The sequence below is a fragment of the Cololabis saira genome, chromosome 6, assembly GCF_033807715.1.
Source record: "Cololabis saira isolate AMF1-May2022 chromosome 6, fColSai1.1, whole genome shotgun sequence".
NCBI lineage: Eukaryota > Metazoa > Chordata > Actinopteri > Beloniformes > Belonidae > Cololabis > Cololabis saira.
Window position 1 is genome coordinate 15,564,212 of NC_084592.1, and position 25,161 is coordinate 15,589,372.

At 40.9% G+C, this 25,161-nt stretch overlaps 1 protein-coding gene and 1 long non-coding RNA gene across 2 annotated transcripts; one reads left to right on the plus strand and one right to left on the minus strand.

Moving 5' to 3' along the window:
- Nucleotides 1-4,391: 4,391 nt before the first annotated feature.
- On the minus strand, nucleotides 4,392-5,237 carry LOC133446406 (uncharacterized). Its single transcript, XR_009782834.1, has 3 exons — nucleotides 5,021-5,237; nucleotides 4,897-4,928; nucleotides 4,392-4,725 (listed from the first exon to the last, which is right to left on the minus strand). It is a non-coding gene; the product is annotated as an uncharacterized LOC133446406 (long non-coding RNA).
- Nucleotides 5,238-18,404: 13,167 nt separating this feature from the next.
- si:ch211-214p13.7 (uncharacterized) lies at nucleotides 18,405-23,062 on the plus strand. The gene is made up of 4 exons (XM_061724431.1): nucleotides 18,405-18,518; nucleotides 19,092-19,111; nucleotides 19,199-19,236; nucleotides 22,080-23,062. Exons 1-4 carry the CDS (start codon nucleotides 18,499-18,501, stop codon nucleotides 22,269-22,271), a joined length of 270 nt encoding a protein of 89 aa, XP_061580415.1. The 5' UTR covers nucleotides 18,405-18,498; the 3' UTR covers nucleotides 22,272-23,062.
- The last annotated feature ends 2,099 nt before the right edge of the window (nucleotides 23,063-25,161 follow it).

Below are 25,161 nucleotides of genomic sequence, written 5' to 3' on the forward strand. Positions count from 1 at the left end.
AGTTAGGGTGGATCTTGCTCAAAAAAAAAAGAAAAAGAAAGAAATGTGCTCACACATTCTTGTGGAAAACTCGGAGGTGCTGTGATGAACACTTAAACTCTGGAATAACACTGAATATTTGTATTATCTACTAGAAACACTGACAGTATTTAACTCTGCACTTATATAAACATATAGGTAAATACAGATTAATGTCATGTGACAAGAGTAATGTTTCTTTCACTCCTTTGGTTCTCGAGATCAAACATGTTTAATAGAAAAAGTCTTTGATCCTTCTTCTGTAATGGATAAATGTTCAGACCGTCAGCATTTCGGCAGCAACGACTTGGCAAACTCAAACCACATTTACAAAAACCATATGTTTCATATCAAGTTTGTTTGTAAGTTTGTGCTGCAGTGCGTTAATGTGTGTGTGAATGTTTATTAGGTGTTAGTAGAAAAAAGGGTCTCTTCTTCCAGAGGGTTAGATGCCACAACCTGCACGGTTCCCACCAAAGGTATGCGTGTCTTAATCTGTATGTTTCTGAGTGAAGGAACTTTGTGTCTTTCAGGATTAGTGGTTAGTGCAGGTCAGGAAGCGGTGAGGTGTTTTTTTTGAGGGGTGGGGGGGCCTTAATCTGTGGCGGTGAATGAATGCAAACAAACCACAGAAAAAGTTGTTTCAGTCATGGAACAGTTTTACTTAACTGGTGCAAGTTAAAACCTCAAAGGAGGCGGAGGACTCATCTCCCTCCCGCTATGCGTTAGAAAAGACCCTTAAATATCTCCTGGACACCTACATTATCAGAGTCGTCCTCGCACTCTTAGTGACCTCAGGCTTGATATGATCAAGCCGTAGCGCGAGTCTCCGTCCTCTCAGCCGCTTACGATCTCAATCGGGACCTTTGCCCACCAGAGGGAAGGAGGAAAAAAAGACAATTACCAATGTGTGTGTTTGTTAGAGACACACAGAGAGTAGAAAGCACAGGAGTTATGTGTGGCCTGTGGCTGCCAGAGGCCGCTGCCGAATGAAATATTTCCACTCAGAGATGTGAGCGTTTCGTCCCCCGGTTGGGGTTTCACATGCAGCTGCGCTTCAGCCTCTTCACCGCTTCCTCCTGGGTACGGACTCCATCAAGTTGTAATGCAAGACATACTGTAAGTACATCATGTAAACAGAGCCTCATTGCATCAGAATTTATTTATGAGAAGGAATAAAATAATGATGACCAAAAAAAAACTGACCACAATGCAATAACTCAATGTGTTGGGTGTTTTTGTAGCATTGACTTGTTGTTATGGGAGTTGAATGAGGCGAGCAGTGCATTGTGGGAGCCAGAGGTGTCAAAAGTATTCACATTCATTACTCAGGTAGAAGTATCAACTCAAGTTTTTTACTCAAGTAAAAGTATAAAAGTACTGGTTTCAAAACTACTTAAAGTATAAAAGTAAAAGTAATGTAAGGGGGGAAAAAGCCATTAAGGTCAAAAGCCATTGAAAATGAATGCATCTTAGTATAATGCAAATATATTAAAGAACCATATATGTGTACTATTGAGCATTAACGTGTGTTTCAGAGAGCAGGAGATATGATGACTAGTTGCCTATAAGTATTGTAATGGTGCAAAAAGTCAAACTTCAGAGGCATGTTATCATTTATCCTAACCTTTATTGGAATGTACATCCAAGTTTAGTTGCAGGAATCTGAGGGAACGGATGTAAGAACAAAACTGGACAAGAACATCTGAAACAACCACAACCAAATTCACTCTATCCGGATGGAGCAATTTAACTGGATAGTTTTTATTTAAAGGCCGAAATGAAATAGAGTAACGAGGCTGTTTTTAAAATGTAAGGAGTAAAAAGTACAGATAATTGTGTGAAAATGTAAGGAGTAAAAGTAAAAAGTCGTCTGAAAAATAATTACTCCAGTGAAGTATAGATAACCAAAATTTCTACTTAAGTAAGGTAACGAAGTATTTGTACTTCGTTACTTGACACCTCTGGTGGGAGCTAATCTACCATCTAACTAACCCAGACATGCAAAGTGACTCTGTGGGCAGCTAATGGAGGTTAGAGATTGATGCTTGGACTGATCAGCTGGGTGGATTCATGAACAGATCAGTCTCTGAGACGGTGGCGATGCGCCCACCCCCAAGGTTTTACTGAAACAGGCGTTGTTGAGACGGCACTTCCTTGGAACAAACGACGATTGCGTAAAACGTCTTCCTGTGTTTAAGCTTCTCAGTGATGTGGTCGCCAGGCCAGCAGATACGTCTCTGCTGTCACAAAACCGCGGGACAGAAAAGGTGCGAGGTAAGACGCCAGTTATGCTCTTTGAGGCGACATAACGTGTCAATAGGTCATGAAGTCTAAAGGTCCTGTTGAGTATATACACACATATATATGCAAACCTGTCAAGTCTCCCATTTGGGCCGGGAAACTACTGTATTTTACCCCCCCCCCCTTCCTGCCATCCTTCCATATTAGTATTTTCCCGTACGTTTCTGTTTTATAATATAATAATTTTTAAACCGCAAACTGAGTTGTCACTAGTCTCGCGAGAACTTTCCCCTGCTGTTGCCTGGGTGGAAGTTCTCGCGAGATTAGTGGCGACAACGGGAACAAACTCGGAAAAACAAATCAGAGATGGATGGATGTAACGAGAGAGAAGACATTTCCGCCCAAAAAAGCGAAGACTTCGTGTAAATATCTCTAAAAATGTGAAAACGAATTTACTTTCCTAAAGAGGAGCAGGACAATGAACAGTTACGTGTTCTGAAAGTTATTTCAGCTGGAAACACAGAAACATGCGTCTGTGTCATCAGTCATTAATGCCAGAGAGCCACATGAGTGAAAATGACAAATTAAGGAAAATGTAAATGTTTCACTTGAAGACAATCAATGTGTATATAAACTGAAAAATATTTAAAATAAATAAATGTGCTTTAATTCACTTGAGTTTTCATTTAGGCTCTATTATAGGAATTACATACACGGGAATGTCCACAGCATTTCAGTGTCAACAAAGGTCGGCCTGTCAGATTCTGAGCTCATAATTGTAGTTTTTAAGTGGTCGATGGGTAGTTATTTTAGATTTCTCATAAATCTGTCTTAAAATGTAAGATACTGAACCTCGGTTGGACTAGTGGGACAGCTGTGGAAAATTTCCCTTATTTTATTTATTTTTTTAATATAAATCTTTTTATTGGTATTTTTGGGCAATAACAAAATGGTAAAAACAGATATCAAAACCAACCCTATCAAATATGCCATTTTTTAAACCCCAACCCACCCACAATTGCATGGCTGTACAAAATAATATATAGATGTGCAGAGAGAAAAAAAATAATAAAAAAATAAATAAATACATTTAAAAAATTTAAATAAAAAAAAAAAACCCTACAGTACAATAATACAAAAAGGATTATTGGCTGTAATAGATAATAAAGTAGCAAGGACATTAGAGGCACAGATTGTAGCCTGACATGTGAACAGGGCTAGGTATGGCAGTCCAAGACATTCTGAGATGGGGGAGTGAGGCCCCATAGAGCTGGGACAGGGGGGCCCTGGTTGCGCAGAAATCCCAGAATACTGATAAGGTTTCGGTCATCGCCTGTGAAATAACAGTCCTGTCCATACGGATCAAGGCAATGACAAATATCCCGGCCAAATAAACAAAAACAAAACAACAATAGCACTACAATAAAAACGTGTAAGATTGTGACAATAATTGCATTATTTAAAAGGGGAACATAAAGAGATAGAGGGGGAATAGGGGAAAGAGAGGAAAGAGAGAGAGAGGGGGTGGGGGTGGATCAAAACTTGACAGGTATGTATTGTTATTTTAATGATATATCTTACCCATGTTGATGCTAAAACCAGAGAGGACATAAAGGCGCAGCTACGTGACCACCTCCATCCGCTCTTCAAACCAATGTCTCTTTCATGACACCACGGTTTACATAAGGGTGCTTTCAGACCTGTGGCCCGTTTGTTTTTTTCCGATTCAGGGGCTAAATCGATACAGTTGTTTCGTTTTTCGTTTGCGGTGTTTGTGTTCCCAAGGCAACTGTCTATAGCGGTTCAAAGCCGTTAACAAATGCCATGTGCAAACCAACGGTTTTCTCATTGGTCAGAAATGAACGCGGAAGGAGTTTCCTCTTCCGTACCCCGTGAAAAACAACTATGGAGCATCGTGAGCGAGTGTGGCTAGTTTGTTTCCAATGTGTTTCTGTGTGCTTTGTAGATTATGCTCTCACTGCAAACGAACCGCTCCAGGTCTCAAATGGAAGCGAGTCGAGACCACCTCTGCTAGGCGATCTCGGCTCGCTTGTTTTGTCCCACATCCAAGCGCGATTGCTGTGTTCACATATACCAAACGAACCGATCTTTAGGGGGAAACGCAGGTATGAAAGCACCCTAAGTCTCTTCATCATCTGAATCTTTGTGGGAACCCCCAGACGTTCAGGGCACCCTGACGCCGGCGTACTCTGAGCTATTGCCCCGGTTGGGCGTGGCCTCCCGTGTCCCGGCAGGTGTCCCACGCTGTCCGTGGTGGATGGCGGCGTAGACCGCATCATGTGACCCTGGAGTCCCCGCTGGGGTCGGGGTAGAAGCAGGAGGACATGGCGCCGGCGGCGTGTTTGCACTGTTTAGATGGTAGATGTCATTCAGGACAGAGACACGCTGGTCAGAAGATGTGCTGGTTCTCCACACGGGGCAGAATCGGCTGGTGCACGTTTCCTGTCGCAGAAGACAAGAGGATGTAAATATGCATGACCTTAAATGTGTCTTCATGCAGCTGTTCAGATCCGTAAACAGAACATTTTCTTTTGTCTTAAAGTCCAAAAGTTATAAAAGCTCCCTTTCATAAGCTCACTTAGAGTTTTATCTAACAGTCTTGAGTCACTCTACCTCTCTCTTTGCACACTTGCAGGTCCATATTCCTGTAAAGGATCAAAAGAACAGATGATTTACGAGGTCAAATACACAGGTTTCAGTGAAGTTATCCAAACAAATATGAATTCCAGCTTCTTACGATTGGAGTCACTGGAACAGAGGAGGGTAAAGAAGATGAGTGAGGTAACTAGAAGAGCAGCGCTAGCGCAGATGGAGAGGTAAGGCAGCCAGGACCCAGTCCAGACTCTGGCAGGAGTCTCCGGCTCCGCTGTGAACGAAACACATGCTGATCACCGCCTGTGAGCTGAATTCACGTCATCGAGGAGATGAATCAAAGCTCTTACCTGCACCTCTCAGGTTTTCACGTCCCGGGTTTGTGACGTTGGCTGGAAAAACAGAGAGCAGAGGGAGGTCATGCACACTCGTGGAGATCACCTGCATGTCCTGATGCTGGAGGAGAAAAGCTGCACACCTGAAACATGGACTGTGATGGAATGACTGAGAGCTTCAGGTCCACGTCCCATCAGCTCACATCTGTACAGGCCGTTGTCACCGATGGAAACCTGTTTGAAGCTTAAATACAAAATCGTCTCGTCCCTCTCTTGAGTCTGAGTCATCTCTACGTTCTCCGAGTTGCTGATCTGTTCCCAGGTTTCATCGAGGAGTTTACACCAGTTGATCTGCAGAGACTCTCCGCAATGTTTGACGGGACATTTGAGCGTCAGACTTTGTCCTGGAGCAACTCTCCATGTCGTGTCTCTCCGCACTGACAGTATAACTTCGCATGAATCAGATAAATCTGAAATAAAAAATATACACAACCGGACTAGTGTTTACTTATCAGTCCGGGAATTTATCAAAGATACAATTTGTTAACAATTCTACTTTTGTGAATCCTAAATAAACTTTGATGGTAAGATGTCTTTGGCCAATGTCAAAAAGTTGCTGCAATAGACACCGACGCTGGATGAAGTTATGAATCTATCTCCAGGCGTTACCCTCGGGCCAGTTTCTCTCATGATTGTCGCTCAAGGGAACTTTTTTCTGATTTTTGCTCGCTTGTCTTCTTAATAAATCTTTCTTACGTCGGTCTGCTTGAAGCCCTATGACAAAAACATGGGTAGTCATATCGTGCACAATTTTCAAAAAGTAAAAAAAAATGTAAAGCAAGCATTAGTATTATTAATTTATTATATATATATATATATATATATATATATATATATATATATATATATATATATATATATATATATATATATATATATATATATATATATATACATACATATATACATATATACATATATATATATATATATAGGGGGGTGGGGTTGTACCAAATGGGTACTGAAATTGAAAATCATGCAAAGCAGTTATGGTCCAAATTACAGCTCTGGAAAATAGATTCTGTTTTTTGTATGTGTTTATATAATGACCAGACTCAAAATACATAAATAAATAATCAAATAAAATGATTAAACGAAGAGAGTAAATGAGGGGGTGGAGGGGGCTACGGTTTTAGACAGAAGTAAAATAACATGAAAACCTTTGTGATCACATTTCTTTTAACTGAGTTGATACTAAAAGTCTGGTCTAGGTTCTCTTCACGGCGAAGGAACCCTTTTATGTCTTATCGTCCACCTGCCCCACACCATGAGCATAATTAAACTCTCTCAGTCCTTTATTTTCATGATGTGCTGAAATCAAACCTTAGTCAACTGTAATTTTCGCTGAATTCATCAATTCAATTCATTGTATTTGTAGCCTACATCAATTCACAACAGTGACCTCAAGGCATCTTCAACAGAAAAAACAAACACTTTGGTTGTTTTCCCCAGTCTGGTTTGATTTAAATTACCCAGAACTGTTTTTCTGTACCAATGTCTTTAAAAAACCCAGGAAGTAAGTACCCGGTACTCAGTGTCCATTAGAGTGGTAAGACTTCTCCTTGTCGCCAAGTACAGAACAGTAAAGTTTACCTTCATCTCCTCGACAGATGCAGACGAATATGAAACAACACACTATAATCCAGTTTGCTCCGTCCTTTTGGCTCCACATTTTCGGCAGAAACTTCTCAAAGAAGTGACAGCAGGTGTTTACTGCTCTTCTGACATGCTCACCACTTCCTCCCACGTATATTCAGCGGACCCCTGCACAGACGGGTTCATCGATATGTGTTGAGGAAAGCTCTCGACTGTAGACGAAATGTCATAAAGAGGCTTTCCGGCCTGGGTATTTATTTAGATGTAGGTCGTTTTCAGCATGTAAAGTGAAATATGGGGTGTAGTTATCATTCATATCGGTCATGATTAACTCTGGATCACTTCGACCCAGTTCATCTTCTGAATACTTCTCACTTTTATGGTGATTTTTGAACCGTATCCATGTAAAACCTTCACATTGCTTTTAGTCCTTTACATCGTAGCTGTAATCTGTCTTTCTGGTCAGGAGACAAGCTCCTCCACCCGATGACCCACACAGAAAAATAGCCCAGATCCAGTAAATGCTGATGAATAGATGAGAACCAATGTCTTTCTTTTTTATTTTGTGGCACTTGTGGCCTTTATTGAAAGTAGGTGGACAGGAAATGGGTAAAGAGAGAGAGGGGAAGCCACAGAGGAAAGAGTGACAGGACTTGAACCTGCACTGCCTGCATGAGGGCAATAGTCTCTGTAAATGGCACCCGCTCAACCTACTGAGAGGCGCCGCACTTTGATTGGTTTTAGAGCCCGATCACTCGGAACAGCGTTCAATAACAAAGATGTTGCATTTAAAAGCCTGAAACTACAAGAAAATTCTGCATCGAGAGAATAAAATATTCACCTTGTGCCTATTTCTTTAAGGTTTTTGAACACACGCCTGACAGATGTCCTTTATAGTTTGCCCTCCTGTGTGTTTTTTTAAGACATAAAATAGAAATGTTCTGTTCTTTTCTTGTCCATGGGGCCAGCAACTGGTGAGAAGTGACACACCTTTCTACAGAAGGTGAACAGCGTTTCCGCCCGGAGTTTTACGAACAGCCCCACCTGGTGGACAAACTGATGTACTGTAGGTGAAGGTTCGCGCATATGGATGAATTCATCGATAAATAATCACATAGTTTATTTTTTTAATGAGCTCATTAGTAGTTAATAATCAGTGCTAAGTTTAGTTGGACTTTCTTCGCTTGATTTCTGTTGTTCAAGCTCTAATGACGTATTTCCAAACTAGATGAGGAAAGCGTTCTCTGCATGGTTTGTTCACATAGACTGTCCTGTTAATGGACAGGACAGTCTTGGACAAGGATTCAATTCAATTCAATTCAATTTTATTTATATAGCGTCTAATACAACAGATGTTGTCTCTAGACGCTTTCCAGAGATCCAGAACATGAACATAAGCATAAACATAAACATAAACATAAACATAAACCCCATAGCAATTATTATATAAACAATGGCAGGTAAAAACTCCCTTAGTGGGAGAAAAGCCTTAAGCCAAACAGTGGCAAGGAAAAACTCCCCTTTAGGAGGAAGAAACCTTGAGCAGGACCAGGCTCATAAGGGGGGACCCTCCTGCCGAAGGCCAGACTGGGGGAGTCAGGGACGTCGACAGCACAGTCACAGACAAACGAGAGGAGAAGAAGGGTGAGAGGCACCGCCCAGCGGATCATGTCGGTGCCCCCCTGCAGCATAAGCCTATAGCAGCATATCTACCACGAAGCTATATTTGAGACTAACTATTATAGTTTTGTTCTATAGCTGCGACTATGACTACTGACTCTAACACACTAAAGTTTACACTACCTAGAGATTTACCAACACCAGCTAGAGGTTTACTAAACACTAACTATAAGCTTTACTAAACAGAAAGGTTTTAAGTTTAGTTTTAAAGGTGGAGGTGGTGTCAGCCTCCTTAACCCAGATTGGAAGTTGGTTCCAAAGTAATGGTGCCTGATAGCAGAACGCCCGCCCTCCAAATCTACATTTAGATACTCTAGGAACTACGAGTAAACCTGCACCCTGGGAGCGGAGAGCTCGGCCAGGAACATAAGGCACTATCAAATCTTGTAAATACTGTGGAGCTAAGCCGTTTTGGGCTTTATATCCAAGTAATAAAATTTTAAATTGAATTCTGAATTTTACAGGTAGCCAATGGAGCGACGCTAACACTGGAGAGACGTGGTCTCTCCTGCTGATTCCTGTCAGCACTCGTGCTGCTGCATTCTGGATCAGCTGGAGCCTATTCAGCAAATTACTTGGACATCCTGCTAACAACACATTACAGTAATCCAGTCTAGAAGATACAAACGCATGAACCAGTTTTTCTGCATCCCTCTGCGAGAGGATTTTCCTAATTTTTGCAATATTACGGAGATGGAAAAACGCTATTTTACAAACCTGATTAACATATGGTTTAAACGACAAATCCTGATCGAAAACAACACCAAGGTTTCTCACAGTTGCACTGGAAGCCATCGCAACACCATCTAGTCCCTTCCTAAGATGCTCTGGACCAAGAATGATAACCTCTGTTTTATCTGAATTTAGAAGCAAGAAATTTCTGGACATCCAGTCCTTGATGTCCCTAAGACATGCCTGAAGTTTAACTAACAGTTCTGTTTCATCCGGTTTCATAGACAAGTAGAGCTGCGTATCATCAGCATAACAATGAAAGTGTATGCCGTGATTCTGGATTATACTTCCCAAGGGCTGCATGTATAAACTGAACAAGATTGGCCCTAACACTGAACCCTGCGGAACACCATAACAGACCCTTGACTGTTCTGAAGAAACCTCATGTACATGAACAAACTGGAACCTGTCAGATAGATATGATTTAAACCAACGTAGAGCTGTCCCTTTAATCCCAACAACATGCTCTAACCTGTGCACTAAAATGCCATGATCAACAGTGTCAAAAGCAGCACTGAGGTCCAGTAGAACCAGTATGGACACTAGTCCCTTATCTGAGGCCATAAGGAGGTCATTCGTAACTCGAACCAGTGCTGTCTCTGTGCTATGATGCATTCTGAACCCTGACTGAAAGACTTCAAACAGATCATTTCTATACAAATAGTCACATAACTGGCTTGAAACTGCCTTTTCCAGAATTTTAGATACAAATGGAAGGTTAGAAATTGGCCTATAATTAGCTAAGGTGTCTGGGTCAAGGGAAGGTTTTTTAAGTAAAGGTTTAATTACTGCAACTTTGAAAACCTGTGGTACATATCCTAAGCTTAGGGATAGGTTGATTTGGTCCAGTATTGTCGTACCAATAAGAGAAAAAATATTTTTGAATAGTCGAGGATTAGACTTCAGTAAATAAAAAGGCCATTGTGCTTTATTGGTAACAAATTAATCTAAGCACACGAAACTGCTCAGCAGTGGGCAAGCAAAAGAGATAAAAATCTACAAAAAACAACATCCTTCTTTAACAACACCACATATGACTGGTTATTTCTATACCGTATGCAAATTCTAAGCGTTTATATGAAGTTTAATTTATACAGTCGACTTCTGAATACAAGTGTTAATGACTGACATATCTTACATCTTTGATGGAAAGTTTGATTACTTGATGCCTTAATGTTTTTATCTTCTTTCTGACCACTTCTAAGATGAATGTCTTAAAATAAATAACCTGCTAACACTTTATTGTCAAAAATAAAATATCCTCATAATTTTTAAAGTAGACACTTCTTCTATTAAATAAAGCTCCGGTTTAGAATCAAAACCTGTCATTAAAACTGTGGGTTTTTTTTAAACCCCCATCTGTGAAGCCGTCATCATGAATGGAAAAAAATGAATGGAAACGTGTTTCAAATATTAAGTAAATCAGTTTGATTCCCTTTTATTCATTGTTAATATCCATAGTCATACCATGTGAAATTGAATTTTCCACATTGTTTAGCAGGACAGCTGACTGTAATTTGGTCAGCCATCTCCATGTTACATGAAGCAGACAAACTATGATTTGAGTTAAAAAGTTATCCCTGATGTCCTCTTTTATTCACTAAGAAAAAGCTGCTAAGTGAATGTTTCAGACACCATAACTCCAGTGAGGAGGAAGAAAACATGGAGGAGAAACCACTGTGGAAAGAAAAGCCAGTGCACAGCATTTACCATCCACGGATCGAAGAAGCATTGAGAAATCCTAAAGTTATGAAGTAATTTTATGATGAAGTTTAACAGTTGTTCAATATGTTCTTGAACACATTCACCCTGCATGTCCTCCCCAGCTTCCCCCATCACACCAACTAACAGCATATCCTCTTTCGCTACATCCAGAAATCTCTTTCTTGGTCTTCCTGACAGCATCTTCTCTAGCATCTTTCTACCAGGGGATTATGCCCCTTCTTTATGTGGCCTCTCTTATCTTGAGGACATCTAACCCTGGCTGTTCCTCTGATGTGCTTGTCTGTAATCCAATCCCTGTTCGTTATTCCCAGCAGACTCCTCCTGACCTACTCGTCAGATGTTTGAATGCCTACCCTAATGGAAAGGTTACAGGTCCATCAAAGCACACACTTCAAAATGAAAAACAGTTTTTTATCCCAAATCCACCCATCACCAGGGATCTTTTCTTTTCCTGTCCTCCAGACCAGCAGTTGGTGAGAACTGACACCTTTAGACAGTGAACATGGTTTCCTCAGTGCTGAGTGGCCTCCGCCCAGAACCTAACAGCACCATCTGGTGGAGGACATGTGAACTGTACGTGGAGCCAGGTTCGTGCCACTGGCCCCTTATAATTAACCACTAATAACCTCCAGATCCGTTTTCAATCGGCTCATTGATATTTATGTCAGTACTAAAATTCTCTTTGATTTCTGCCACACAAATTTTACTCAGACTTTAGCCCCTTCTTTTTAAGTCAGCTTGATTTCTGCTCTTTAAGGGCTAAAAAGACTGGCGTTTAACAAAGATTGTTACAGAGTGAAGATTGTATAAAGGCTGTTTGTCAGAGAAAATACCCTTAAATGACAGATGTGACAGGAAGCAGACTTGTAGATGAAAGGAAAGTTTTAATGTGTTCCAGGCCTGGAAAACTTAAGACAAAACAATTAACAACACATTGCCACATAGCATAAATCAAGAGGTACGGATTAAACCTTTCCCCATGGCAGCCTCTCCCTAACTGAACCATTTTTCCTTATAAAGTCTCCTGACCCCACCTCTGGCCAACTAATGGACAAATCAGAGCATTGTCACAACCCAGCCAGATGTTTTCCATGAACTAATCAGCCATACGATTAAGGCAGCTTCCAAATAACAATTCCTGTATAGATAAAGTAAAGAACTTCTAAAATCACTTATCCCAGCAGAATGTGCACCTTCTGTGGGGTGGAGAACCCAAGATGCCAATAAACAAAACACTGCATACATATACAATAATCACAATCACCTTATTGCTTAACAGCATAAACACTCAGACAGAGGCTACTCTGTCACAAAGATGATGAGAAAAACTTGAGACTTTGTTTGCCATATTCATCAAGGACATACATTTTCCCAGCTTAAAAGGCAGGGACATACGTATTTTGGTGTTTTTGTTTTTGTTATGTCTCAAAAAGTTGCTGAAAACATTAAGGAAATGAAGCCAAAAAAATAACAAAAACGGGTCACGTCACTTAATGCTCCGTCACCTTTTTCACAGCAACAACAACATCCACTGCCAATCCAGGAAGCAGGAACACACGGAGACACACGTCAAGCACTGGAAATCTGCAACAAAAAAAACACAAACAGAACACGAAACCGGCACAGAGCCGACCAAAGCACGAACAGCAATCGACCCAAATCTTGAGATCTGATCGCAGTCTGAGCTAAGCTACCGCTACCGCTACCTAACCCCAAAAACTAGAGAGCCAGCATGCAGGTGAACAAGCCAGTGTGTATGTCTATGTGTGTGTATGCGTGTATGTATATGATCATGCGTGTGTGTGTGTGTGTGTGTGTGTGTGTGTGTGTGTGTGTGTGTGTGTGTGTGTGTGTGTGTGTGTGTGTGTGTGTGTGTACATGTCTTTGTGGCTATGTGTGTGTGTGTATGTATATGTTTGTGTGGCTGTGTATGTGTGTTGAGTTCATAGGACTAGATAGTACAATCCCTAAGATCGATCAGCACTTGGTAGTGAGTGGGTTGGGGGGGGTAAGGGTAAAGGGGTAAAGGGGTAAACGCTTCATTGGGGTCTTCAGGTGGGCACCCCCCTTCACTGGTGTTTCGTTGATAAGCCCACGACACCTCAGGAGGGCTCAACGGCAACACCTGGCGTCCCAGGTGTGCCCCCCTCTGCTTTTACCCCTAGGGACATTTTGCAGCCCAGGTGGGGTCCTTTCTCTTGATCCATATCCATCAGCACCCGGGCACGCCAGCCGTGTTGCTCTGCCTCAGCTGCTATGTCCGCATACTTCAGTCGTTTGCGCTCATATGCTTCACCAACTGCTGCCTCCCATGGTACAGTTAGCTCAACAATGAACACAGCCTTCTGGGAGGTTGACCACAAGACCAGGTCCGGCCTGAGGCTAGTTGTAATGATCTCAGGCGGGAAGATGAGTTTCTGGTCTAGGTCAACCTGCATCCTCCAGTCCCGGGCCGAGTCCAACAGGGTTTTCTCCAATCTTGCAGGTGGTGTGTGTGTGTGTGTGTGTGTGTGTGTGTGTGTGTGTGTGCACGCATGTGTACATGTCTTTGTGGCTATGTGTGTGTGTGGTGTGCGTGAGTGTGTATATATCTATGTAGCTATGTGTATGTGTGTGTGTGTGTGTGTGTGTGTGTGTGTGTGTGTGTGTGTGTGTGTGTGTGTGTGTGTGTGTGTGTGTGTGTGTGTGTGTGTGTGTGTGTGTGTGTGTGTGTGTGTAATAAACCAAACAAAGCTCCACCTGAAGTGTATCTATAGTGAGGGAGGGGGGGGAGCAACCCCGCCACCCGCCACGTGTGAGAGGCCGACAAGGAAGAACCCGGAACCCAGGCCCCCAGCAACCCCACAGAGGGGAGAAGTAGGAGGGAGGCAATCCACCGCCTGCGAGCCCCCCCCCTATTATTACCAATATCCATTACATGCCTTTCTATCTTAAGTTTTGAATATTGCTTGAATTTTTAAATTCCCCTTTTGTACCTACCATCTACAGTATCTTTCATGTCTAAAGCAATAATGTTATTATTGCCTAGAATATTTCAGCAAAACTGAGCATTAAAGGTTAAAAGGTCAAATAAATATTTATAATAGTCACATTTACTTTACATGAATCCACATTTATTAAAAACATCATGAAATTTTATAAATGAGAAGGGTCACATAAATCTCATTGGCCTCCCAACCATCAGACCTTCTGGAACTCTAACGGTCTGAAGATAATAATCTCATCAACAAGGCCAAATATGTGCCAGAGCTGGTAACACTGGGTTAAAAATACCATAAAAGAGGCAGGTGTTTTGATGCTAATATATATTATAACTTAAATTAAACAGAAGTCAAGGTGCCTATACTTGTGTTTGTCATGTAATTTATATAAGGATGTTTTGTTACTGAACTGTTTGCAAAACGATGATTCTTTGAGACATTTCATTAAAACATGGAACAAAAACGCATGATGATTTGATACCACTACTGTGAAAACCAAATCAAGCAAAAGGTAACTTTTTTCCATTGTAAATGTAAACTTAATGTCTTTGTTGTCACTCACTGTGATGAAATAAAGGTCCATACCCGGAATACTGAGCTGATAAATAGCAGCACATTCACAGTTCTGCCTTTATTTTAACAAGCTGATACGAACCATAAACATCTGAGAAAGGTTCTCATATTTCTTTTAAAGTTTTCTGAATCTGAATATTTATTGACCAATAAATAAGTTTTCATGAATTCTGTCTGTAGATTGTGTACATGCATTATGAACATTTTATGACAACTGGAGGAGGGGTCAGTTCACTGCACAACCTGCAGTCTGATGGAAAGTGGTTATCATGAAGAGGCATATAAAAAACATTTAACTAACATCTAAGAACACACATAACAACATTTTTTTTTTAAATTATGTTTTCACATGTACATTCACCATTGACATACAGATTAATACTAATGGTTACTTCCAAAGAAAGAAAGACATTTACGTATGGATTTAGTTCAGATTAAAGTGTCAAAATAATTCCCAGCAGGACGACAATAGCAGACGAGTAGTAAACGTAAAGCCTGTGTTGAAAACAAACATCAATGGATAGGGGGCAACAAAAGAACAAAGTGAAAAACTGAAAACTACTTCACTGCCATCTGCTATCTGAAAAGATAATTTTGCCTCATTCCCATTCTCTGAATTCACTGCTTTTACAACAATGTGTTCACATTTTAATAAGCCCCATAGAAAACATCTGGACACCTCAAAAATCACTTTTCTAAGCGAACGACGCGAATGCATTTCAAACAGCAGAGGTATCCGCCCCTTTGATCTGATTGGTTTACGAGTAAATCGTCCTCCATGTGGGGTGCGCTCTTATGATTGGCTGAAACAAAGGAAGACATCTGATTGGTTGCAGATCCTTCTGTGTTTAAAAAAAACGTATTTGTGGATTGAGTCAGGACAGGGGAGTCTCAAAAGTCACGCAAATCCAGCGCAGCTCACAGACAAAAAAACATTTGTAAATCAGGTTATATTTGTGTGGGCATCAAAAATACATTTGTATATCTGGTCCTACGCACGTGTGAATTGTTCTGTGCATTTGTGAAACTTGTCCTGTGCATTTGAGAAACAGTGTGTGCATTTGAAAATTATGAGACTGTTCTAGCTCCATAGCAGACAAAGGGATGGAAAAAAGGAGACCCCCCTCGCCCATCATCAAGTCGAATCAAGCTCTTCTCCTTAAAACATTCATGTTATGAAATAAAACGGAAGGAAAAATCCAATGAATCCCCATCGCCAGGTTTAAATTGGTGGAATAGGTAAGTATTTATCAGAAGTACAATATCAAATAATCATTCAGTGTTACAGGAAATCTACTGCGGTTTCTCCAGAGCTCATCACTTCCTGGCCCCTCAAAACATGTCACGAAAGGACAAAAGGTCCAGTGTGCTTGTGTGTGATGTGGCCAGTTCTCTTAAGAGCACATTAATGGTGAAACTGATCACAGTGGCTTCTTTCCTGTTTGCCCTGCTTTGGCATCCAACCTGAGAAACGCAGCATCTCAAGAAAATAGAAGAGCGATCGTTATCTAGACAGTTGTGGTTTTGGTTAAACGTGGCGGTGCACGTTGCTGCAGCTGTTCGACACACTATGACATATTCCCTTCGTATTAGATGGACCAAAAAGTGAAAAACAAAAAACTGTGCACATTTCTTCCCCAAATAGTATTACACTTCCGAGGATATTAGGGGGAGTGGTAGCCTAGTGGTTTCAGAGGAGGGCTGGGCTCTGGAGGATCCAGGTTCAACCATTTTGGGCCCCTGAGCAAGGCCCTTAACCCTTACTGCTCCCCGGGTGCTTCACAAACAGCAGCTCACTGCTCCTAGTTTGACTAGAGATGGGTTAAATGCAGAGCAGGATTTTCCCTATTGAGGGATTACTAAAAGGAAAAATTTATTTTATTTATGTCAATCTTTTTTCATTCCTTTATTTTTAAGGAAGTTAGTAAAGTGTCCACTCCATTATTGTTGATTGTTTTCCCCTAAATTGGGTTTATTTATATTTTTAACCATCAAATTAATCTATAAACTGCACAACAACTGTTTTGTTCAACACACTGAATAGAAGCGACACGAGCATGAACTTGCCCTGGACCGCTTCAGATTCGACCGTGAACCTCGTCAGAAAACCTTGTGAGAGTTGCAGGTCTTGGCTTAATGAAGCCAACAGAACCACATCATCTGCAAAAAGCACAGACCTGATTCTGAGTTCACCAAACCGGACCACCTCCACCCCTTGGCCATGCCTAGAAGGGCAGCCATGGTGGAGTCCAACCCTCACTGGAAACTCATCCAACTTACAGCTACAGTCGACAACCTGGACCTCGCTCTGACACCAGATGTATAAGCCATTGATCATCAACTGGCGGCCCGAATCCGGCCCGCCGAACTGTCCAATCTGGTACGCGACTCTGATTCTTCTCTGACGGGGCTCTGACAGCTCAGGATATGCATCCTTGAATTTTGTATGTTTAGTGTTGTGGTGATGGCGCAGATTATATTCTTTTGCAACAGCAACATTTTCGTTGCAAATGAAGCATAAATAAATGCGTACTTTTCAGTCCAGTCATCGTTAAAGGATTTGTTTTCCACATCAACTTTTCGTTTCATGGCCTTTGAGAGTGCCATTTTACCTGTGTTAAGAGTCCTTTTCCTATCACTTCCGTGATGTTTATCTGTGAAGTGCTCTATAAATAAAGTTGACTTAATTGAGTTGAGGAAAAATATCTCTATCACTCCTGGTGGATGAAGGTGGTATAGGTGATAGGAGACTGACTCATAAAGGCTAAAAATGCCTTCAGTTTTGTAATGAAATGGAAAAAATATATAAACAATAAACATCAAATAATAATGTTATGCCAAAATTTGATTTTTATTTAATTGTAAATAGGTGACTGTCCGGTGAAATTTTGGCCCTCTGACAAATATAGTTGGTGACCCCTGCCGTAGGCTATAAGGGATTCCAGGACCCCATCACCCCCCCAGAGTCCCAGAGCGACAGGGTGGAATATCTCCGCCAGGTCCACAAAGCACATCTAGACTGGTTGGGGCAAAGTCCCCTGGCACCTCCAGGACCCTACTGAGGGTCTAGAGCTGGTCCACCGTTCAAGAGCTGGGACGAAGATCCGCACTGCTCTTCTTCAATCCAAAGTTGGACTGACCGATGGACCCTCCTCTCTGGTACCCCTGAACAGACCTCCCCAGGGAGGCGAGTGATCCCTCTGTAGTTGGAGCACACCTTCTTAAAGGGGGGGACCACCAACACAGAGGCCCTTTCCCCCACATCCACGCACAAGCACATCAACCATAGGAGACAGAGTCCTGCTCTCTGCTCACACAGAAATGTTCCTGAATTCTGATGACAGCCATAAATGCCTTCTCTTCCCCCGGACTGTTTTAGGGTGACTTGTAAATTAACTTTCCATTGCGTATACACAAAAATAGCAACTTCCTCATAATCCTCATCAAGAAGAATTTGCACAATCATGCAAATGAGACTGGTAACCTGATGTGCAAACATTCCTGTAACAGTGTCGGACCAGCCCGCCGACATCCGTTGGCCGCCCCTGCAGGATCTAGCCATGCACGTGACCTTTTGGTGGTCATGACGATATTTACCACCAACCCAGCAGAGATGAAAGATGTCACTTCAGTCTGTGACGTATTAAAACATTTAAATTCTGGCATCTACTGGATAATGCTGGTGATGCATGTGTTCATATGCAAGAAATCATAACGGCAAAGAAAATAGTTGACAAATAGGTCTTTGTGCAGCATACTCTTCCTCATTCTCTCTCTATCTCTCTCTTCCCCCCCTCTGTCATCTCTTCTTTTTTTTTTTCGCTCAGCTCTCCCTCGCTGCTGCGGCCTGAGCGCATTCTGACGCAAGAGCAGTCACATCAGCGTGATCGGAGGCGATCAGGGTTGTTCTCCAACAACCGGGAACTCTCCGAGGCATCACCATGGGAAGCTGCACCTCGGGGTACGTAATCTACTCATGGGAATAGATTCACACTCACATGCTCATGGATAATCTTTAAGGGAAGTATAATTATGCTTGAAAACGTTTCTCAAACAAGAAAAGTATTGAAACAGGAACGATGAGAGTTGAATGAGCTGGACCACGTTAAGAAAGAATAGAGCTGCTTTCAAGCAGCATCTCCACCGGCTCAAAGCCAAACAGAAACAACTGTCTTTGCTCTCAATGCCACATTTTGACCAACGAGCGTATACGAGACACACAAAGACCGTTGCTTACAGGCGAATATTGGTCGGGGCTCTGTAAAAAGTGTTTCCTGTTGCAGCACACTTTCTTATCTGTTGAGCCGTCAAGGAAACACAGCTGCAGGGTAGAACTGAGACTTCTGATGAGCTCTCGCAGATATAACTGTGTGGTATTTTATGACAGATGTGTTTAATCGGACATTAGGTGTTTTTTAATGTTTTCCCTCTGTTTGAATCATTTACTCGTTTTGACTTCTGTTTTATCATTTTGTGTAAAATGCTGACCTGAATGAGTTTGTAATAATTGTGAACCAACTTCCTTCCTCGTCAGGTTAAAGAAGAGGAGGAAAGGTAAAACTTTATGTATACAACTATTTACCGTGTTGTAACAAAGTGTGCAATATTAATTATTTTAAACATCAAACCTTTCTGATTCAGGGGATTCTGCGCCAGCTGAGGAAGTACAAAACCAAAAGGTAGACATCCCTGCATCTATTTCTGTCTAACATTAATCTACATACTGTAGTTATCAGATGTGGCTTTTCCACATGAGCTGGATGCCTATTTTTGCTTTCAAGATAGCTCATTCAGGGACGAGATTTGCATGTTGCATGAATGTAGGAACCTGTGGTGCTATTTAGGAAGTCTTTGGCATCAACCACAGTCGAAACGGGGCAAGTTGCAGACTATATATATAGTATATATATACATATATATGTAGTGTTGTGGTAAAAGTATTCACCCCTTACAGATTTCTTTTGTTTTTGCTTTTTTGTCATCTACTCATCTGTATTTGACAACACTTTGCAACAGTTTTATTGCAGTTTTTATTGCTTTACCACCAAAATTGAAAAGATTCACCAACAACGGCCCACTTTGAGTCAACTGCTCGCTCTGTTCACCTATACATACCCCTCCGTACTTTAAACTCTCCACCTTCAAACTTCAATCTCTTTCTGAAAACTCCGGCCTCGCCCAAAGGGAAAGGTCCGTTGAAGCAGGTGTATGATGGGGTCTTCTACTCCAAACCCAGCACAATAAGCAAGCTGCCGTGGGTCCTGGAAGGTGCTTGTTTGCTTATTCAAGTGGGCCAATAAAAGTCTCTCCGGGACTTTCATGACATGAGATATTAGCTCGACAGATCTATAGTCATTAGAAGAGGATGGATGAGAACGTTTTGGTACTAGAACAAGGCAGGATGCCTTCCATCTCCCTCCCTGAAGGCTCTTATTTTCTTGCTGAGCACAACTTTCAGTCTGGAGAAGGTTACAAAGCCATTTCTAAGGCTTTGGGACTTCAGTGGATCACAGTGAGAGCCTTTATCTGCTAATGGAGAAAACATGGAGCAGTGGTGAACCTCCCAGAAGTAGCTAGTCTACCAAAACTGCTTCAAGAGAGCATCAATGGCTCAAGCAGGAGCCCACAAAAGAACCAAGAGCAACATCTACAGCAGCGGTTCCCAACCTTTTTTCCTTGTTCCCCCCCTACTTGTGTCTAAGACCAGCCAGGCCCCCCGACCCGTACGTACTAGCACCAAAATAGTCTTTAATTGAAAAAATGAACATTAATTATGTTTTTGATACATTTCTCTTTGGTTTACTCTGTATACATATGACTTTGTTTTTCTCCAATGTATAGAATATGCACAAAAGGACATAAAAATATTTCTGAAAAATGTCTCTTTTAATATGAGACCAACATTTTTTAACATTTTTCCTTTAACAACCTGTCGTGGTAGATTAAATGTTGAGTAATGATGTAATAATAAGTAATTAAATCATTTCCTGTGTTTGTCACCCTGTGGGTTTTAAAGGGCTTTAGAAATAAAGATTGATTGATTGATTGATTGATTTGTCACCAGTGTATAAAAAACACAAAAAATATTCAAGACATTCATACATTATTCCTAACAATGTCTTATGAATGACTCATTCACAAATATAATTTTTACAACTGCATAATTTCAAAGCAGACAAAGTTTTGCGCCCCCCCAGAGATCTCTGGCGCCCCCCCAGGGGGGGCCTGGACCCCAGGTTGGGAAACACTGATCTACAGAAATGCAGGAATGCCTCAGTTAATGTAAATGTTGATGGTTCAACAATAAGCAAGAGACTGGACAATAACGGCATCCATGAAAGAGTTCCAAGGTGAAAACCACATTTGTTTTCAGATAAGATATTCTGTGGCCTGAAGAGACAAAGGAGGAACTGTTTATAAGTTCTGAATCATGTTATCTGGTGTAAAACTAAAACAGCGTTTCAGAAAAAGAACTTCTCAAAGCCAGTCAAGTATGGCGGTGGTAGTGTGATGGTCTGGGGCTGCTCTGCTGCTTCAGTCATTGATGGGAGCACAGATTCTGGTCTCTACCAGAAAGTCTTGGAAGAGGAGGTCCAGCTCTCAGTCCAAGAGATTAAGTTTAAGGAAACCTGGGTTATGCTGCAGGACAGTGACCTGAAGCACCCCAGCAAATCCATGTCTGAATGAATCAGGTGAAAAAAAAGAACTAAAGAAGGCAGTGAAAATCCCCATTAAGTCCTACTGAGATGGTCTGGCATGACCTTAGGCCATTATTGCTTTATCTTGAAATGTTGGCTCTAATTCTGTCCTAAGGCTTTTGATTCTGAAGCTATCTGAAGCTGGTAAAAACCACACACCTTCCCTGGTGCCCACTGAGGTCCAACTGTGCTCTAATCAATTAAGTTGCATCAGCTCTCCCCAAATTGCCCACCACTTTTCAAAATAAAAGCATATCGCTGCAACTCAAACAGATTGAAACAATAAGACTGACTGAATTAATTATGCAAAACAAATACAAAGACATCGAAAATACAACATAGCAATAAACAAAAACTGAATAGCTCCCGCAGTCATTTAAAAACTGCATTTTGCGCGTACTCAGGCGATTTTTGTCTGTCATCAGTCAATTAATTTGATCTGGAAAGAAATGCAAAAACAGATGAAATCTGTAAGGCCTATAGATAGATAGATAGATAGATAGATAGATAGATAGATAGATAGATAGATAGATAGATAGATAGATAGATAGATAGATAGATAGATAGATAGATAGATAGATAGATAGATAGATAGATAGATAGATAGATAGATAGATAGATAGATAGATAGATAGATAGATAGATAGATAGATAGATAGATAGATAGATAGATAGATAGATAGATAGATAGATAGATAGATAGATAGATAGATAGATAGATAGATAGATAGATAGATAGATAGATGGATGAAAATAACTGTTTTTTTCTTTTGATTAAGTGTGTTAAGAAGTTTGTTCTCACCTTGTGTGTTATTTCCTGGCAGCCTGGTGAGGATGTGACGTATGCATCTATCAACCACAGCAGTGGTCCAGCACTCAGAAGACCCCAAGCCGCCACAGACGACGACAATGACTGCGACTACACTTTAGTAAAAATGCCGGCGAGAAATGAAACTGATGCCCAATCTGAGTCGTCTAAAGAAGAATGTGCAGATGATTATGTACTTATGGGATAATTAGTAGGAAAAGTTGAATAAGACATGAAGAAAAGGATGCAAGAGCTTGCTTGCAGCTGAATGCAGATCACGTCTTGATTATCTAAGAGAAACCGAGGAAAACTGTGATAAAAAAAGAAAAAAACAACAACAGCAGCTAGTTGTTGGGATCATTAAGCTGTTTCCTTTTCATCTCTGAGATACTTTTTTAGGAGAATGTGAACATTTTAAGCCAGCGCTGATGATTCCTAAGATAACATTTTGTTCATCCATTCATCCCGGGTTTATCACGTCTTCATCGTCTTCAGGATCACGGGGGAGTACTGGATCCTATTCCATCCGTCTCTGACACATCATCCCGGATTGCACGTTTGGACCAAATCTGGACTACTTTTAGCACACTTATGTTATGGATCAGCACTGGCCAGGGCCAGGTGGGTCAGACATGTCCCTGAGCTCATGCACTGGGTCAAGTTTGGGTTTTGGTGTTGTATCAACCCAATATATAGCCCAAATTTCACAGGTGGGATAGAACAAGTGTCATGTGGACCAGGTGTGGTCCCAAAGAAAATGGGAGATATGAGCTTTGTCTGGTGGATATGTGGCCAAGTTTAGGCAGGCATACTCAATGTGGATTCAGTCAAAGCCGAAGTGCAGGTATGAGCTAAGATGAGGGTAGGGAACTCACGGGAACCAGTAAGGGGGTGAAAACTGGACTTGAGGAAATTAATATGCAAATGCTTCATCTTGAAGAACAGCGCTTGTGACTGTGAAATTGTTAAAAATTGGCCTTTTTTCGTAGAGAAAATGATTCGACATGAGAAGATTTAAAAAATATATATTATTATTATTATTTAGTTTTATCTCCTTTCAAACAGTGCCAATGCAAATGGAGAAAGGGCTTCCTTGAACAGTCGTGGAAACGAAAAAAAGCAAAACAGAAAGCAGTGAAAAAAAACAATGTATTTGTGAGCAAGTAAACGACATGATGCGCTGCAGCTCTTACTCTGCTCATGCTGGTGAAGTCTCATATACTTTCACAACCCGAAGCCCCGTGTGAAACGGCCACGCCTCAGCTCTCACTCACATTACTGTTGAGAAGTAATGTGAGATGGATGCCAGATATTGGTTGAGCTCGTTTTGTGGCTTAAAGCTCCTGAGATAGGAAAACCAACCCTGTATATTTAATGCTTAATGATTTATAACTTTTGTTTGCTTTTCGTGATAATGTCCACAAAAATTATTTATAACTATGACCAAGTGTATTTAAAATTCACTGTACTTTCTTTTATTGTTGTTTCATCGCTTTTTTTTCATCAATTAAAAGTCTACAGAGTACCACTTGTGTCCATTGCTCTGTTTTATATATATATATATATATATATATATATATATATATATATATATATATATATATATATATTTATTCATCATATATATATATTTATTTATCATATATATATATCAACCCTTTGCAAGGTCACGGAGGTCTGTATTCCGATAATGCACGTATATATATATATATATATACATGTATATCCATCATGATTTTCAGCCTCAGGAGGGTTTCAGAGAAGTGCTTCGCCTCAGAGGGGAAACTGTCACGTATAAATAAAAGAAAGGTGCCTAAACAAGTCAGAGAAAGTAAATAAACAGGATGTGTGGACAGAAATATATCTGTAACCCCAGAAGCAGTTTCCATTTTACTCACTTGTGGCCTATTTTAGACAAAGTATTCAGATAGAAATTCGGAGGTGTTTTATGTTGCACACTACTCAGATAAACCAGAACGTGCAACAAGAAGCCTTAGACTCTTAATTTTAGAGAGATTGTGTTTAAACTTTTACGTTTTAAGTAATTCTTTTACCTCAAGATTACTGCTGCTGGTAGCCTATAACTTTAAATTACTTACAGATTGTCACATGTTCTTATATCTGCCTGCAGAGGGCAGAACAGTCCATTTTTTCAGTTTTTCATCCATCCATTCATTATCTAAACCCGTCTGTGACTCTTTGTGACCACAGGGGTCTGCTAGGGCCTATCGCAGCTCTCTCTGGGTGAGAGGCAGCCTGAGCGCTGGCTCACCAATCCCTCACGTCTACAGTTTTCAGAAAAAGCTCCACAGCGGCGTTCTTGTATTTTCCAGCGACCTTTAGGACCCGCTGCCCCGCCTGCTTCAGACTTTACCTGATCCAACTCACAATCCAAATGAATGAATGGATCACCATCAGCTTGGCTCTGCCCAAGTCTGGGCAGGTTATATATCTCAGTTATATGTGGGTTGCCGGGCCACATCCACAAAATCTCCTTTCACCACGAAGGTTGACTTACTTTTTGTGTGAAATAAGACCTGGAAACAGGCATTGGGGCATAGAATTGTCAAATTGGTTTAATTCACCCCAGTAATTATTACAGATTTCTTTTGTAATACTGTATTTGACCCGGTCTTTGTACGTCAAATACGTATAGAAACGTAATTCTTGCCATTGTAAGAATGAGATGTGTACCTGCTGTACTCTACTGCCCTTACTTTTGTGTGCTTTTTATTATTTTACCTCTTTTCTTATCATTTTATTTCATTTTATTTGATATTTACTGTTTAATTGTGTCTTGCCGCTTTTAATGTTGATGTAAAGCACTTTAAATGACCTTGTGTTTAATTGTGCTATACAAATAAACTTGCCTTGCCTTGACTTGTGATGATGTTCAAACAGGATTTTTCTGCAGATGTCAGGTGTCTTTTCACCGTTTACCTACAGAATATTTAAACGTCATCTTGGCATTTGCTCGAAACGGAAGTGAAGACAATATAAATGAAAGAACATTCAGGTGCTATTTTCACTTTGTGTTCTGATGAGTCTCACACTTCTTCATCAAGTCCTTGACTATAATTAGTTATTTCTGCATCTGC